Source organism: Lithobates pipiens, unplaced genomic scaffold (genome assembly GCF_037356315.1).
Source record: "Lithobates pipiens isolate NorthernLeopardFrog02 unplaced genomic scaffold, aLitPip1_a1.2 Scaffold_3, whole genome shotgun sequence".
NCBI classification, from domain to species: domain Eukaryota; kingdom Metazoa; phylum Chordata; class Amphibia; order Anura; family Ranidae; genus Lithobates; species Lithobates pipiens.
The window spans coordinates 86,539,112-86,557,077 of NW_027507790.1; the positions used below are offsets into that span (position 1 = coordinate 86,539,112).

The window sequence follows — 17,966 nt, forward strand, 5'->3', positions numbered from 1 at the left end:
ACACTGGACCATTTTTTACCTTATTGCAGGGAATGACTATATATTTTTCATATACAAACAATGGTATCAAACAATATCCTATTAACACTTGGCAAAATATCTAGAATGAGTAGTAGCACTGATATCAGTGCTACTACTCATTACAGATATTTTGCCAAGTGTTACCGTAATAGGATATTGTTTGATACCATTTTTTGTATATGAATTATTAAACAGCTTATTTATCCACCATTTTGTGTTGTCTTGCAAACCATGGGCTTCATTTAAAGTCCCAACCTTTTTTCCTTCAAATCTCTAGCAATTTGCCCGCATGCTGAAAAATATATAGTCAGAATGACAGGGATGGAAATACACGACCTTACCAGGTCGTAATTTAATTTAAAGTCCCAAATTCACCCTCTCCCCCCTTTTTTCTCTTATTGCAGGGAATGAATTATGGTAAAAAAAAAACCAAGCTTAAAAAACACTTTCAAATATGTGCCTATTTAATCTCCAAAAACGTAATTACTTATTATACAGAAATGAAATATATTCAAATTGTTCGATTAATCAAAAAATAAATACAGATACTGTATGTATACACAGACGTATGTAAAAGTGTGTTCCCTGTTTTTATTCCATCATGCATTCATGAAATAAAACTTCTCATTTCTGTTTGCTTGATTTTTTTTTTGCTGTTCTTTTCTCCCCACCCCGAAAGATTTTTATCGGACAACAGTGTCAGGTTTACAATATTATCATACAGTTATGAAAGCAACAAATAACACGGTTCATTGTACATAGAACAGTTGTGGATAAGACATGATTTTATTCATCAAATTATATCAAATATAACCAGAACCCAGATTCACATTACAAGCAAAAAACATTTCAGTTTAAAAAAATTGAATACAAAATATATAATTTAAATTTTCATTACATTGTGACTTTGTAACTAGCTAAAAAAATCGCATAAACCTCATTCTCGATTTCCATTTTTCTGTTAAATTTTTTCAAGTAGATGCCAAAAGTACAAAGTCTAATACTTTTCTGAAAATACGGCAAAAAAGAGAAAGGACCGTAAAGTACAGAGAGGAATCAAAAGGTACAAACGTATTTTATGCAATATTGCTTTCAACATTACAATTATTGCAAAAGCTTAGCTGGCCGGTACATGTAAAACATTACATAATGTAAGTAAATAGAGCTTCTTTGGTATAGCACACACAGGTTTTTTTGGGATCAAAGAAAAAATATTATTATTTTTTTTACTTTATTGTCTTGCAGATGGGACAAAGTATTGAAATACTTTCTACCACCCCGCTGTAACAGTGGCTGCGATATCAGGTAAGACCCCCCCCCCCCCCCCCCCCACGTACCACACCTAGCAGAAAAATGGCTGCTTTGCTAGATAGTGCCCATCTCCAGCAACCAGCACCTGCCAAAGGCAAGAACTGGCAAGAAGAATGCATTCCTCTTGCCTAAGTTTGCTTTAAGTGAGTGCTTGCTCCTTGCTAGCTGCAGGGTTGGTTGGCTGTACTCCAAGAGGGAATGCCCTGCCTGGCATTGCAGCCCACACCTAGGGGGGTGGGAGAAAGTATTTAAATAATGTAAAAAAAATAAAGTAATAATTCCTTCCTAAAGGAACAATTGTTTAAAAAATATTGCATTCTGATTACTGTATGTGGTCAATACATGTAATGATAGTCGACATGTTATTTATTGTGTTCACATGCCCGTAATAATATATCTACTTGCAGACCAAACTGTCCAGCAGAAATAACAATGACAGGGGGTAGAGACAAGCTATAACACGGTGCTTACAATGATTAACTTTTATTCACATGGTTCATAGAACAATTCAAATCACCTGCTAGCACTATCCATTAAACAGAATTATGCCCTGTAAACATGGTTGGACATTCCGACGACAAAATCCTTCGGATTTTTTTCGACGGATTTTGACCCAAACTTGTCTTGCATACATACGGTTGCACAAAGTTGTCGGAAAATCCGATCGTTCAGAACGAGGTGACGTACAACACGTATGATGGCACTATAAAGAGGCCAGTAGCTAATAGCTTTCGTCTCGTAATTTATTCTGAGCATGCATGGCACTTTGTCTGTCGGAATTGTCTACACACGATCGGAATTTAAATGATCGGATTTTGTGGTCGGAAAATTTTAGACCCAGCTCTCAAACTTTGTGTGTTGGAAATTCCGACGGATAAAGTCAGATGGAGCCCACACACGATCGGATTTTCCGACAACACGATCCGATCGCACATTTTTCATCGGAAAGTCCGACCGTGTGTATAGGGCATAACAATGCTAAGTCAAAATGTTCACTCACTTTATGTTATTCAGAGTTCTGTTTAATACCCTGCAGAATAAGGCATCATGTACATGGGACGTTTTTACAACCTTTCCTGAATGATTTAATTCAACAGATAGTAACCCACATTTTAAATGTCCGTTTACAGGCTGCGTTTAGCGGCGTTTTTGCCGTGCTTTTTTTTTTTTTTTAAATAGCCAAAAATGAAAAATGCCTGTAAATGAAATGCAGCTAAACATGAGTTACCACGTTTAGAAGCGCTTGGTGCTTGAAATGCCTCTAAACTCAGCATCTGAACTCATTTTTTTGCTTTCCAAAAAAAGCCTCTAAGCTCAACTGCCTAGAAACGACTATAAACGACCCTGTGTACATGTACTAAGATAACATAGAGGAGAGTTGAGGGGCAGTTGAAAAAAAATGCGCTGCTTAGGCCTCATGTACACTGCTACTAAATGTCCGTTTAGCAGCAGCAGTGTACATGAGGCCTAAGCAGAGACAGCAAGATAAGTAGGAGTGTATTTGCTGATATGTGTAATATCCGCTATTTCTGCTTCCTGCTTTGCCAATCACATGCCAAATTCCAGGTCTGAATCCAATTGGTGGCTGTGTGGAGGTATTTTTTTCTGTGTGTTAGAGGTAGCAAGTGGGGTGTTCTAGAATCAACAGCTTACAGAACAAAAGGTGATGGGCTGGGCTGGTGCAGTATATAAATGCATGTAAAACTGGAATACAAATATAAATAGGCATGTAATATAACATAAAAGGAATATACTTAACACTATCATTGCATACAACAATCAGAACACAATATTTTTAGCTATAACTGTCCTTTAAATTCAGACTGAGGTTAGTTAGTGCTTTATTTTCCTCCATACAAGTCAATGTCAAGCAATTATTTCAGAAATGTATGGTAATCTTATTGCAAATCTATTTTAAACAAATCTCAAACATTCATGTACACCTACCCGTTGTAATGTTTGAAAGTAGGACATTTTCCTCATGTAGCGATTATCCAATCACTGATCAGATTATTGTGATAATTGCACCAATCACAGATTGGAGTGAACATAAACAAACCGATCTTCATAGGACATAGAAAACAATTACGTTTTAATGCCTCATTTCTATTTTAGCTACTGTCAGTCGGTGAACTTCGTCGGGTCCGTCTGCCAGCCGTAATGCCCTTGTCCAGGCATGAAACTGAGCAAGAGGGAAGTCATTGCTGAGGCCTGCAGCACCAAAAGCCTTAGGAAAAAAATAAGACATATAATAACAAACAGCTCATCAAACAGATATTATTTATAATCCTATTCAAGACTTACAGGACAAACTCTTCATACTGCAATATTAGCCATTATATCATCTTTCATTTGGCTTATTACAACTGCCTTCAAACACTGAACTTCTGCCCCTTCTACTGCTGTGATTTAGAATAACTGATGTTTGCTGCCAAGGGCATTAATACATGGTACTTATTTATTAAACTGGTGAAGTATAGAGACAGCTTTAACCAATCAGCACTGAACTACTTTAACTGGCAATTACGTGTTCATGCAACACTGTACGCAAATTACATTTATATAATTTTTTTGAAACAAAAAGAGCTTTGTTATGGTGGCATTTGATGCCCACTTGTTTTTTTCTTTTTTTATAATATAAATGAAAAAAACTGAAACCCCCCCCCACCAAAACAATATTTTCTAATTTCTTTATTAACCACTTGCCGACCGCCGCACGACGATATACGTCGGCAGAATGGCACGGGCAGGCATATGGGCGTATATATAAGTCCCTGCCTGCCCGCGGGTGGGGGGCCCGATCGGGCCCCCCCCCGGTGCCTGCGGCGGTCGGCATCCCTTCGAGAGCGATCCGGGATGAGGGGGCGGCCATTCATTCATGGCCACCCCCTCGCGATCGCTCTCGACGAATGGAAATCCCCGGTGACATCACTTCCTCTCCTGTAATGTAAACACAGGAGAGGAAGTGATGTATTCTCTCCTCCGTGTCGGTATTTTTCGTTCCGACACGGAGGAGAGCGGATCGGTGAGTTGCACCAACACTCTACACACACAGTAGAACATGCCAGGCACACTCACACCCCCCCTTTACCCCCCGATCACCCCCCCAATTACCCCTGCCCCCCAGTCACAGTGACACCAATGTCATTTTTTTTTTTTTTTTTTTTTTTTTTTTGCATTGGTGTCATTTGTGACTGTAATAACTGTTAGGGCAGTTAGAGTTAGCCCCCTTTAGTTATAATGTGCCCCCCTAACCCCCCCCAATAAAGGTTTAACCCCGTGATCACCCCCCGTCGCCAGTGTCACTAAGGCTGGGTTCACATTGCAGCGGTTTATGAGAACGAATGTGATTCGCACCGCACTGCAGTGCAAATCACATCCGATCTCTGTGCGATTCGAGTTCAGCCATTCGCCGCACCCGCCGCCCCCGCCACACCCGCCGCACCCGCCGCAAATTCGCACGGGACCCTTTTTTTGGCCCGCAGCAGAATCGGATCGCATGGGTGTTCACACCATGCGATCCGAGTTTGCAGATCGCACTGCGATATGCGAACTGATCTGGGGGTGTCAGTAACATTTCACTGACACTCCCAGCAGTTCGCATAGGGCAGTGTGAACTGCCGCCGGGAGGCATGCGATGCGGGAACCCGCCGCGGATTCGCGGCGTTTCCGCATCGCTCCAGTGTGAACCCAGCCTAATAAGCGATCATTTTTCTGATCGCCGTATTAGTGTCACAGATGACGCTAGTTAGGCAGGTAGGTATTTAGGTTCGCCGCAGCTTTTTATAGCGCCAGGGACCCCCATATACTACCGCATAAAGCCCCCTGATTGCCCCCTAGTTAACCCTTTCACCTGTGATCACCATATAACTGTTACAGGTGACGCTGGTTGGTTAGTTATTTTTTTATAGTTTCAGGGCACCCGCCATTTATTACCTAATAAAGGTTTAACCCCCTGATCACCCGGCGGGTGTCATTTGTGACTAATAACTGTTAGGGCAGTTAGGGTTAGCCCCCTTTAGTTCTAAGGTACCCCCCTAACCCCCCCAATAAAGGTTTAACCCCGTGATCACCCCCCGTCGCCAGTGTCACTAAGGCTGGGTTCACATTGCAGCGGTTTGAGAACGGATGTGATTCGCACCGCACTGCAGTGCAAATCACATCCGATCTCTGTGCGATTCGAGTTCAGCCATTCGCCGCACCCGCCGCAAATTCGCACGGGACCCTTTTTTTGGCCCGCAGCAGAATCGGATCGCATGGGTGTTCACACCATGCGATCCGAGTTTGCAGATCGCACTGCGATATGCGAACTGATCTGGGGGTGTCAGTAACATTTCACTGACACTCCCAGCAGTTCGCATAGGGCAGTGTGAACTGCCGCCGGGAGGCATGCGATGCGGGAACCCGCCGCGCATTCGTGGCGTTCCCGCATCGCTCCAGTGTGAACCCAGCCTAATAAGCGATCGTTTTTCTGATCGCTGTATTAGTGTCACAGGTGACGCTAGTTAGGCAGGTAGGTATTTAGGTTCGCCGCAGCTTTTTATAGCGCCAGGGACCCCCATATACTACCGCATAAAGCCCCCTGATTGCCCCCTAGTTAACCCTTTCACCAGTGATCACCATATAACTGTTACAGGTGACGCTGGTTGGTTAGTTATTTTTTTATAGTTTCAGGGCACCCGCCATTTATTACCTAGTCTCACTAGTGTACCCCTAAATTTAGGGGTGTCTACTTTCCAAAATGGGGTCATTTGGGGGGGGTTTGTGCCATCTTGGTATTTTATGGCCTTCAAAACTGTAACGCCCTTAGAAAGCCTGAAGGCGGTGCTTGGTTTTCGGGGCCCCGTACGCGGCTAGGCTCCCAAAAAGTCCCACATATGTGGTATCCCCGTACTCAGGAGAAGCAGCAGAATTTATTTTGGGGTGTCATTTCACATATGCCCATGGCATGCGTGAGCAATATATCATTTAGTGACAACTTTGTGAAAAAAAAAAAAAAAAAAAAAGTTTGTAATTTTCCCGCAACTTGTGGCAAAATATAAAATATTCCATGGACTCAACATGCCTCTCAGCAAATAGCTTGGGGTGTCTACTTTCTAAAATGGGGTCATTTGTGGGTGTTTTGTGCCATCTTGGCATTTTATGGCCTTCAAAACTGTAATAGGTAGTGAGAAGAAGTGAGAAGTGAACTCAAAAATTTACGCCCTTAGAAAGCCTGAAGGCGGTGCTTGGTTTTCGGGGCCCCGTACGCGGCTAGGCTCCCAAAAAGTCCCACATATGTGGTATCCCCGTACTCAGGAGAAGCAGGAGAATTTATTTTGGGGTGTCATTTCACATACGCCCATAGCATGTGTGAGCAATATATCATTTAGTGACAACTTTGTGTAAAAAAAAAAAAAAATTTTTTTTTTGTCATTATTCAATCGCTTGAGGCAAAAAAATAAAATATTCAATGGGCTCAACATGCCTCTTATCAATTTCCTTAGGGGGTCTACTTTCCAAAATGGGGTCATTTGGGGGGGTTTTGTACTGCCCTGCCATTTTAGCACCTCAAGAAATGAGATAGGCAGTCGTAAACTAAAAGCTGCGTAAATTCCAGAAAACGTACCTTAGTTTGTAGATGTGACAACTTTTGCGCAAACCAATAAATATACAATTATTGACTTTTTTTTTACCAAAGACATGTGGCTGAATACATTTTGGCCTAAATGTATGACTAAAATTGAGTTTATTGGATTTTTCTAATAACAAAAAGTAGAAAATATCATTTTTTTTCAAAATTTTTGAAACAAAAAGAGCTTTGTTATGGTGGCATTTGATGCCCACTTGTTTTTTTCTTTTTTTATAATATAAATGAAAAAAACTGAAACCCCCCCCCACCAAAACAATATTTTCTAATTTCTTTATTAACCACTTGCCGACCGCCGCACGACGATATACGTCGGCAGAATGGCACGGGCAGGCATATGGGCGTATATATAAGTCCCTGCCTGCCCGCGGGTGGGGGGCCCGATCGGGCCCCCCCCCGGTGCCTGCGGCGGTCGGCATCCCTTCGAGAGCGATCCGGGATGAGGGGGCGGCCATTCATTCATGGCCACCCCCTCGCGATCGCTCTCGACGAATGGAAATCCCCGGTGACATCACTTCCTCTCCTGTAATGTAAACACAGGAGAGGAAGTGATGTATTCTCTCCTCCGTGTCGGTATTTTTCGTTCCGACACGGAGGAGAGCGGATCGGTGAGTTGCACCAACACTCTACACACACAGTAGAACATGCCAGGCACACTCACACCCCCCCTTTACCCCCCGATCACCCCCCCAATTACCCCTGCCCCCCAGTCACAGTGACACCAATGTCATTTTTTTTTTTTTTTTTTTTTTTTTTTGCATTGGTGTCATTTGTGACTGTAATAACTGTTAGGGCAGTTAGAGTTAGCCCCCTTTAGTTATAATGTGCCCCCCTAACCCCCCCCAATAAAGGTTTAACCCCGTGATCACCCCCCGTCGCCAGTGTCACTAAGGCTGGGTTCACATTGCAGCGGTTTATGAGAACGAATGTGATTCGCACCGCACTGCAGTGCAAATCACATCCGATCTCTGTGCGATTCGAGTTCAGCCATTCGCCGCACCCGCCGCCCCCGCCACACCCGCCGCACCCGCCGCAAATTCGCACGGGACCCTTTTTTTGGCCCGCAGCAGAATCGGATCGCATGGGTGTTCACACCATGCGATCCGAGTTTGCAGATCGCACTGCGATATGCGAACTGATCTGGGGGTGTCAGTAACATTTCACTGACACTCCCAGCAGTTCGCATAGGGCAGTGTGAACTGCCGCCGGGAGGCATGCGATGCGGGAACCCGCCGCGGATTCGCGGCGTTTCCGCATCGCTCCAGTGTGAACCCAGCCTAATAAGCGATCATTTTTCTGATCGCCGTATTAGTGTCACAGATGACGCTAGTTAGGCAGGTAGGTATTTAGGTTCGCCGCAGCTTTTTATAGCGCCAGGGACCCCCATATACTACCGCATAAAGCCCCCTGATTGCCCCCTAGTTAACCCTTTCACCTGTGATCACCATATAACTGTTACAGGTGACGCTGGTTGGTTAGTTATTTTTTTATAGTTTCAGGGCACCCGCCATTTATTACCTAATAAAGGTTTAACCCCCTGATCACCCGGCGGGTGTCATTTGTGACTAATAACTGTTAGGGCAGTTAGGGTTAGCCCCCTTTAGTTCTAAGGTACCCCCCTAACCCCCCCAATAAAGGTTTAACCCCGTGATCACCCCCCGTCGCCAGTGTCACTAAGGCTGGGTTCACATTGCAGCGGTTTGAGAACGGATGTGATTCGCACCGCACTGCAGTGCAAATCACATCCGATCTCTGTGCGATTCGAGTTCAGCCATTCGCCGCACCCGCCGCAAATTCGCACGGGACCCTTTTTTTGGCCCGCAGCAGAATCGGATCGCATGGGTGTTCACACCATGCGATCCGAGTTTGCAGATCGCACTGCGATATGCGAACTGATCTGGGGGTGTCAGTAACATTTCACTGACACTCCCAGCAGTTCGCATAGGGCAGTGTGAACTGCCGCCGGGAGGCATGCGATGCGGGAACCCGCCGCGCATTCGTGGCGTTCCCGCATCGCTCCAGTGTGAACCCAGCCTAATAAGCGATCGTTTTTCTGATCGCTGTATTAGTGTCACAGGTGACGCTAGTTAGGCAGGTAGGTATTTAGGTTCGCCGCAGCTTTTTATAGCGCCAGGGACCCCCATATACTACCGCATAAAGCCCCCTGATTGCCCCCTAGTTAACCCTTTCACCAGTGATCACCATATAACTGTTACAGGTGACGCTGGTTGGTTAGTTATTTTTTTATAGTTTCAGGGCACCCGCCATTTATTACCTAGTCTCACTAGTGTACCCCTAAATTTAGGGGTGTCTACTTTCCAAAATGGGGTCATTTGGGGGGGGTTTGTGCCATCTTGGTATTTTATGGCCTTCAAAACTGTAACGCCCTTAGAAAGCCTGAAGGCGGTGCTTGGTTTTCAGGGCCCCGTACGCGGCTAGGCTCCCAAAAAGTCCCACATATGTGGTATCCCCGTACTCAGGAGAAGCAGCAGAATTTATTTTGGGGTGTCATTTCACATATGCCCATGGCATGCGTGAGCAATATATCATTTAGTGACAACTTTGTGAAAAAAAAAAAAAAAAAAAAAAGTTTGTAATTTTCCCGCAACTTGTGGCAAAATATAAAATATTCCATGGACTCAACATGCCTCTCAGCAAATAGCTTGGGGTGTCTACTTTCTAAAATGGGGTCATTTGTGGGTGTTTTGTGCCATCTTGGCATTTTATGGCCTTCAAAACTGTAATAGGTAGTGAGAAGTGAACTCAAAAATTTACGCCCTTAGAAAGCCTGAAGGCGGTGCTTGGTTTTCGGGGCCCCGTACGCGGCTAGGCTCCCAAAAAGTCCCACATATGTGGTATCCCCGTACTCAGGAGAAGCAGCAGAATTTATTTTGGGGTGTCATTTCACATATGCCCATGGCATGTGTGAGCAATATATCATTTAGTGACAACTTTGTGAAAAAAAAAATAAAAAAAAAAAAGGTTGTAATTTTCCCGCAACTTGTGGCAAAATATAAAATATTCCATGAACTCAACATGCCTCTCAGCAAATAGCTTGGGGTGTCTACTTTCTAAAATGGGGTCATTTGTGGGGGTTTTGTGCCATCTTGGCATTTTATGGCCTTCAAAACTGTAATAGGTAGTGAGAAGTGAACTCAAAAATTTACGCCCTTAGAAAGCCTGAAGGCGGTGCTTGGTTTTCGGGGCCCCGTACGCGGCTAGGCTCCCAAAAAGTCCCACATATGTGGTATCCCCGTACTCAGGAGAAGCAGGAGAATTTATTTTGGGGTGTCATTTCACATACGCCCATAGCATGTGTGAGCAATATATCATTTAGTGACAACTTTGTGTAAAAAAAAAAAAAAAATTTTTTTTTTGTCATTATTCAATCGCTTGAGGCAAAAAAATAAAATATTCAATGGGCTCAACATGCCTCTTATCAATTTCCTTAGGGGGTCTACTTTCCAAAATGGGGTCATTTGGGGGGGTTTTGTACTGCCCTGCCATTTTAGCACCTCAAGAAATGAGATAGGCAGTCGTAAACTAAAAGCTGCGTAAATTCCAGAAAACGTACCTTAGTTTGTAGATGTGACAACTTTTGCGCAAACCAATAAATATACAATTATTGACTTTTTTTTTACCAAAGACATGTGGCTGAATACATTTTGGCCTAAATGTATGACTAAAATTGAGTTTATTGGATTTTTCTAATAACAAAAAGTAGAAAATATCATTTTTTTTCAAAATTTGCGGTCTTTTTACGTTTATATCGCAAAAAATAAAAATCGCAGAGGCAATCAAATACCATCAAAAGAAAGCTCTATTTGTGGGAAGAAAAGGACGCAAATTTTGTTTGGGTACAACATTGCATGACCGCGCAATTACCAGTTAAAGCAGCGCAGTGCCAAAGTGTAAAAAGACCTCTGGTCATTTACCAGCAAAATGGTCCGGTCTGAAAGTGGTTAAAACATATCCAATAAAATCAAATGTATTCATACATTTAGGCCAAAATGTATTCTGCTACATGTCGCAAGTGCTGGTAGGGATTGGGGGCTGACCCTGCTTATAATGTACTTTTGGGAACACTAGTATAGTTCTGATTATACTCAAGATACTGATCCGTACAGACACTATACCAGTATTGGTGGTGATCAGCGACTTATAGTGTGATTGTGATAGTGTAGTGGGAAATCTGGAGCTAACTGACACTGGCTGGGAGAGACACTAACTGATGGCTGGGTGACAGGGGTGATCAGGAAAGCAAACAAGGGGTTAAAGGGGTTGTTAACCCACTAAGTTAAAATTACACCATCATCTCTATGCATTATGTAATGTGCCCTGTGTCTATGCCTTATAAAAATAATGCTGCTATATACCCGTTTCAGAGCGCAGATCGGTGCTCAAGTGATCCGCCGCCTCTATCGACCCGACAGCTGCAGGTGGCGGGGCCAAGGATCCCCCGCTGACATCAGTCAGAAGGGGAGGAGGAGAGAGATGGCCCCGCCACCTGCAGCTGTCATACGAGAGAGGAGAAAGAGGTGGGGGATCACGTGACTGCGGATCAGTGCTCTGAAACGGGTATTTAGCAGTATTATTTTTATAAGGCATAGACACTGGGCATATTAAAGGAATACATAGAGAGGATAGTGTAATGTTAACCATAATTTGAGCAGCAGGAGGGTGGGGGGATGGAGAGCAGAGCGGTATGGACATGGAGCTGACAATGAGGGAAGGGGGGAAGAGGGCACAGGAGCACAGAGGAGGACAGAGCAGGGCTGCAGATGACAGAGGCACGTAAACTGACCACAGTGTCAGGGCTCAGCAGCCATGATACACCGTGGTCAGTTTACAGAGGGGAGGGCATAGCCAGGCAGGATCAGCCAGGAATTTCAGGTGTTACAGGGGGCCAAATGACACAGTACAAGCACTGTGCTGTATAACATGCTTTATGGGAACAGGATTTATTCATTTATTGGGTTAACAAACGCTTTAACTGTGTGCCTAACAAGTGTACTGCTTTTACTCACTGATCTGGCTGGGTTTCTCTCTTTGCTTTCATTTCCAATCAGCAGGGAGAAATCCAGTTAGAGCCTGTATTTACAAACACACAGATCTATGCTGTGATTGGCCACAGCCAGCCATCAGCAGGTATACAGCCTGTGCGAATCTCTAAACCAGGAAGTACACCACAACATACTGATATTTCGTGGTGTCTGGTTGTGCCGCTCACTAGCAGTAAATGTATTGTGAGTGGGCGGCAGGTGGGTAAACAAGGTCAAAATAGCAATCCTTTGACTTTAATCTATTCACAACATTTGAATATCCAAGTAGCTATACATGTCTTTATATTTGCAAGCCAGATAACAGACTTCAAGCGATTGTAAAGGAAAGACTCTCTTCTCTATATACAGCTTGTCTGAGCTTTCAGAAAGTAGCGGGCGATGAACTAAAGTTACATTGTGCAGAGCTCAGCGAGAAGAGCTGATAGCTGACTGGAGGTAAGAGCACACCCCACTTCACACAACACACAGGAACAGAGCTGAGGCTGTTATTTAAAGGCTGTGTGCTGGAACTCCCTCCCCTGTCACCTTTTTGATGTTAGGAAAACCTGTCAGAAGTGACTCGTGAAGATAGCAGAGAAATGAGACAGAAATTACACCTAGCGCTCTGGATTAAGACAAGTACACACTATAGACAGATATGTACACACAGGATAGCACCGCTCTAACTGTGAAAACCTCCAAATATGCATGTTGGTTACTGGTACATTCTCTCCAGGTGCCAGGTACAAATGACCTCACACTCGCCACAAACTCGGAATATGCTTATATGAAAAGAACCCGCACTCTGGATTCTGTCCAAATTCTTTATTCAATAATTAACAAGTACGGAGTAATTATTGAATAAGGAATTTGGATGGATTCCAGAGTGTTGGTTCTTTTCATATATCCCTATAGAAAGATATGCTTTGTTCATATTTCATGGCTGAGGTTTACAACCACTTTATGGTAAACAATGTCCTAGTATTTGTGTCTCCTGTCCCGCCTCCTCCTAAATACTTACCTGTGCCCTCACTTGTTACAGCTCTGTGCTCGTCTGTAATGATGCGCTCCTCTTTCTTCCTACATTCACAGGACAGAGGCAGTAGTAGGAGCCATTGGCTCATGCTGCTGTCAATCAAATCCTGTGAGGAGGGAGCACGGGGAGGGGGGAGGTGAAGTGGGCATTGCCAAACAGCACCTTGAGTGCCAATGGATGCACACAGCCTGGCTTGGGATCAAGCCTGCAGGTGCAACGCAAAGGATGTGGCTATGGTGGAGCACGGTGAAGAGGAGGAGCCGAGAGTGCCAGTGGAAGACCCTAGAAGAAGAGGTTTGGGGCTAAGGTAAGTAAACCATGTTTATTATTTAAAAAAAAAAAGTTAACCTTTACAACCGCTTTCAGTATCACAGGTCACATGAGAGATAACTTGAGTTCAGTAATAAGCTCTGTGTAATCCAAGTACCCTTTAACTCTCACAAATATTTTCCAACATACTGGAAATGTCCATGGTCTTTCAGAAATCTTTGCTTTTTATTCTGCACATAAAACTAGACCCTTTGATGCATGTATCCCACAAAAACAAGGCCTGGTTGTGGCTATAAGTCATGACAGGTTCATACGATGCAACAGAGCAAGCAACCATAGTCAGAGCTTTTGACCAAGATCATTGCTCTGAGATCCCTACCCATGCAGGGCTGGCTATTGATCATGCCTGCAAATAGATGTGTACTGCATAAAGACAGATGGACAGACTTTACCTGAATTGCTCGATCTACTACATTTTGGGCCATAGATGGTGCTACCATTTTGATCAAGGCAATTTCCAAAGCTGCTTCCTAGACAAAAAGTAATACAGGGGGAAAAAAAACTGTTAAAAAAACAGTTAAAAAAACAACAACATAGGACCATTACATTCAGATGTTCATTGTAACTACATATTATATTATACATAACAATGAAAACAGAAAGGTGGACAGGAACAGGGGACGTATTGTAGGAAGACCTTACAGTTGAAGCATCCAAGACTAATTCAAAGCCAATGTGGTTGACTACCCGGCTCTACCTAGAATGTCCATTTTCAGTGACCTGACCATTTAAAATGATTTTGCTGTACATTTAAATTGTGACTTTTAACTGTGATTTAAAGCCAAAGACTACTTAATTTTGAATATGTAAAGAGGAAATAACGCCAACTTATCAGTAATATTATCATCATCAAACTGCTGTTCCTAATAAGACATGGAACTCATATACACCTATAGGGATGTGTAATTGGGAATGAGGCTATAAAGCAACTTTGGAGACACAAGCATTTCCTGTTCAGCTACTTATTTCTTCTTGTACATAGCAACCACTATCGTCTGATAAGGACATGTGACTTTTAAAAAAAAACCTCCAATAAAAGCAGTATAACTATATATTACCTTATTGCCAACAGTGTCCATAAGATGTGCAGCTTTTAGCACCAGCAGCCTCGCCTGCTCAATTTCTGCTCTGGATCTCGCAATATCTGCAAGAATTGTTCCCTGTTCAGCTAAGCGTTTGCCAAAAGCAACTCTTGATTTAACCTAAGAAAAATAATATTCACAATCTGAAAGGGGAAACAGATTTGTTCTCTCACAATTATATTTTTCTTACATTTTGCCAAGTGTTCCAAGAGAATCATAGAAGAAACATATAGTATCTTACATAGCCCTTGCTCCAAATTTTTTTACTCACCACCTTTTGCATCCATGTACTGTAAGCTCAAAGTCTATTTGGTTTTAAAATAATTCTGTCAGAAACTTGGGCAATTCATACTAAGCATTTGGTGAAACTTTATCAGAATTGGTCGCTGTACGTCTCTCTGCTCTCCCACAGGAGATTGCAATATATATCAAGACTGTTTTTGGCTTATCTGACTTGATTACCAATTATATTCTACTATGATGTGATTGGACCCCTGCTGAATTTTATTTCTGTGAGAGGGGCTACATGTCAGTGTAGACATGCATCTGATCTATTTCCTCTTGAAATTAGTGCTAGTGACTTGCTTACCAGCAAGTGGACAATCATTTGTATTTTTTGCTGCTTACAACCCTACAAGTGAATTGCTCCTGAAGAAGCGCTAACTGAAGGAGCGGAACATGTCGAGCCACCACGCCAACTAAAATTGGACCTACACACCTGACATTACCTCCAAATTACCTCAAAATATCTTTAATTCACCTTTTATACTCACTGCTTAAACCATCAGTTCTGTACTGTATCTTTGTATCATATATTTAACTATGAGTCTTATTGGAGGATGTCAGATTTAGTTTTGTGTAGGCCTATGTACTATTTTTCATATTTTTGTTTCCTTGTTTTGCACATGCAATTGTCTAATCTTTGCTCTGTGAAAATTAATAAAACAATCTTTGTTATCTTTTAGATATAGTACTTATGTGCCTTTTAATGTCCACAAAATATTAGAATTTCCTTCCTGGAAACTTTATCAGAGTTAAAACCTCATGTCAACATATTCAGTATATCCAGACTTGATATGATCGGTGACCTTACTGACCAAAAGGGAGGCTCCGTTTAAACCGTTTGGTTTGCCCAAAATTTTGAAAGGCTTTGTAACCATCTAAAGCCTGATCCAATCAATCTTGCATCTAACAACATATTGGCACCTCTTGAAATCCTTTAAGGAAATTTCAGAGAAAGTCTAAAAAACTCACTCTCTGCTTCATGAGAGTTAGACTCCTCTCTGCATGTCCAACAAGCCTCATGCAGTGATGTATCCTCCCAGGACCCAGCCTGCCCTGTGCAATCTCAAATCCTCTGCCTCTGCCGAGGAGTATGTTTTCCTTAGGCACACGTACGTTGTCAAATCTCAATTCTCCATGTCCAGCTGTGGGATACAACCAAAAAAATAAGTCAGTATAATATGGCACAACACTAATCTCTTAATCACATAGCAGTAAAGTATGTTATTCTTATGAGACCAGATCCCACAGAGAGGTAAGGTAGGGAACGTACAGAGTTTAAAAAAAAAAAAAATATATATATATATATATACTTATACATATACCTGGATTTATCGGTGTATAGCACACGTCAGTGTATAACACGCACCCCAAGTTTAGGAGGGAATTTTAAGGAAAAAAACTTTTAGGAGGGAATTTTAACCACTTGCAGACCGGACCATTTTGCTGGTCAAAGACCAGACCACTTTTTGCGATTCGGCACTGCGTCGCTTTAACTGACAATTGCGCGGTCGTGCGACGTGGCTCCCAAACAAAATTGACGTCCTTTTTTTCCCACAAATAGAGCTTTCTTTTGGTGGTATTTGATCACCCCTGCTGTTTTTATTTTTTGCGCTATAAACAAAAATAGAGCGAAAATTTTGAAAAAAAGCATTATATTTTACTTTTTGTTATAATAAATATCCCCCAAAAATATATAAAAAAACATTTTTTTCCCTCAGTTTAGGCCGATACGTATTCTTCTACATATTTTTGGTAAAAAAAATCGCAATAAGCGATTATTGATTGGTTTGCGCAAAAGTTATAGCGTTTACAAAATAGGGATAGTTTTATAGCATTTTTATTAATAATTTTTTATAATTTTTTTTTTACTAGTAATGGCGGTGATCAGCGATTTTTATTGTGACTGCGACATTGTGGGGGACCCATCGGACATTTTTGACACATTTTTGGGACCATTGTCATTTATACAGTAATCACTGCTATATAAATGCAGTGATTCCTGTGTAAATGACACTGGCAGTGAAAGGGTTAACCAGTGGGTGGCAGTGTAGGGGGTTAAGTGTTCTTAAGGGTGTGTTACTAACTGTGGGGGGGTTGGGCTTTCATTTAGTGAACACTGATCTCTGCTCCAATCACATGGAGCAGAGATCAGCGTCACTAGTTGCTAGGCAGAATGGAGAAATGTTGTTTACACAGCATTTCCTCCATTCGGCCGCTCCGTGAGACGATCGCGGGGATGCCCGCGGCGATCGAGTCCGCGGGTCCCGTGACTGGACTCACGGGGGTCCCGACCAGCGCGGGAGCGTGCCGGCGGCGGCGCGCTCCCGATGGCAGGGCGGCATTGAATATTGGACGTACCTGTACGCCAATATGCCTGCCCGTGCCATTCTGTCGACGTACATCGTCGTGCGCTGGTCGGGAAGTGGTTAAGGAAAAAAAAAAAAAAACTTACATTTAAATGCCCATCAATGCAGCCTTATCAGTGTCCATCTGTAGCCTTGTCCATCATTGCACCCTTGCCCAGTGTCCATCTGCAGCCTTGCCCAGTGCCTTTGCAGCCCTGCCCAGTGTCTCTTTTCGGGGTTGCCCTGATTTAAATTTGGCGCCGATCTCCACCGATCTCCACTGACTGAGCGGAGAGGAGCGAGCGGAGCTGAGATACACAAAGCCGAAGTACACCTCGGCTTTACTCGGCTCTTCTTGCAGTCCCGCCCACCTCCACTGATTGCGAGAGGAGCGAGCGCCGCTAACATACAGAAAGCCGAGTGTATTTTGGCTAGACTCGGCTCTGCTCACAGTCACACTCACATTGCTGCAGCTCAGTTTCAGGGTCCTGGCAATTTTCTTATAGCCTAGGCCAAATTTATGTAGAGGAACAATTCTTTTTTTTTCAGATCCTCAGAGAGTTCTCTGCCATGAGGTGCCATGTTGAACTTCCGGTGACCAGTAGGAGAGAGTGAGAGTGATAACACCAAATTTAAAACACCTGCTCCCAATTCATACCTGAGACCTTGTAACACTAACGAGTCACATGACACCGGGGAGGGAAAATGGCTAATTGGGCCCAATTTGGACATTTTTACTTAGTGGTGTACTCACTTTTGTTGCCAGCGGTTTAGACATTAATGGCTGTGTGTGGAGGTATTTTGAAGGGACGCCAAATTTACACTGCTATACAAGATGTATACTCACTACTTTACATTGTAGCAAAGTGTCATTTCTTCAGTGAA

The 17,966-nt window shown here is 43.0% G+C and overlaps 1 protein-coding gene across 1 annotated transcript in view; it reads right to left on the reverse strand.

The window, feature by feature from the left end:
- Nucleotides 1–1,342: 1,342 nt before the first annotated feature.
- The window catches only part of ACAD10 (acyl-CoA dehydrogenase family member 10), an 87,971-nt gene continuing 71,347 nt past the window's right edge, over nucleotides 1,343–17,966 (reverse strand). The window contains exons 18-21 of the mRNA XM_077462008.1: nucleotides 15,706–15,878; nucleotides 14,428–14,571; nucleotides 13,762–13,839; nucleotides 1,343–3,559 (exon numbers count right to left, since the gene is read on the reverse strand). Of these exons, the coding sequence (XP_077318134.1) occupies nucleotides 3,425–3,559; nucleotides 13,762–13,839; nucleotides 14,428–14,571; nucleotides 15,706–15,878 (530 nt within the window). The 3' untranslated portion in view covers nucleotides 1,343–3,424. The remainder of the gene's footprint in view (nucleotides 3,560–13,761; nucleotides 13,840–14,427; nucleotides 14,572–15,705; nucleotides 15,879–17,966) is intronic.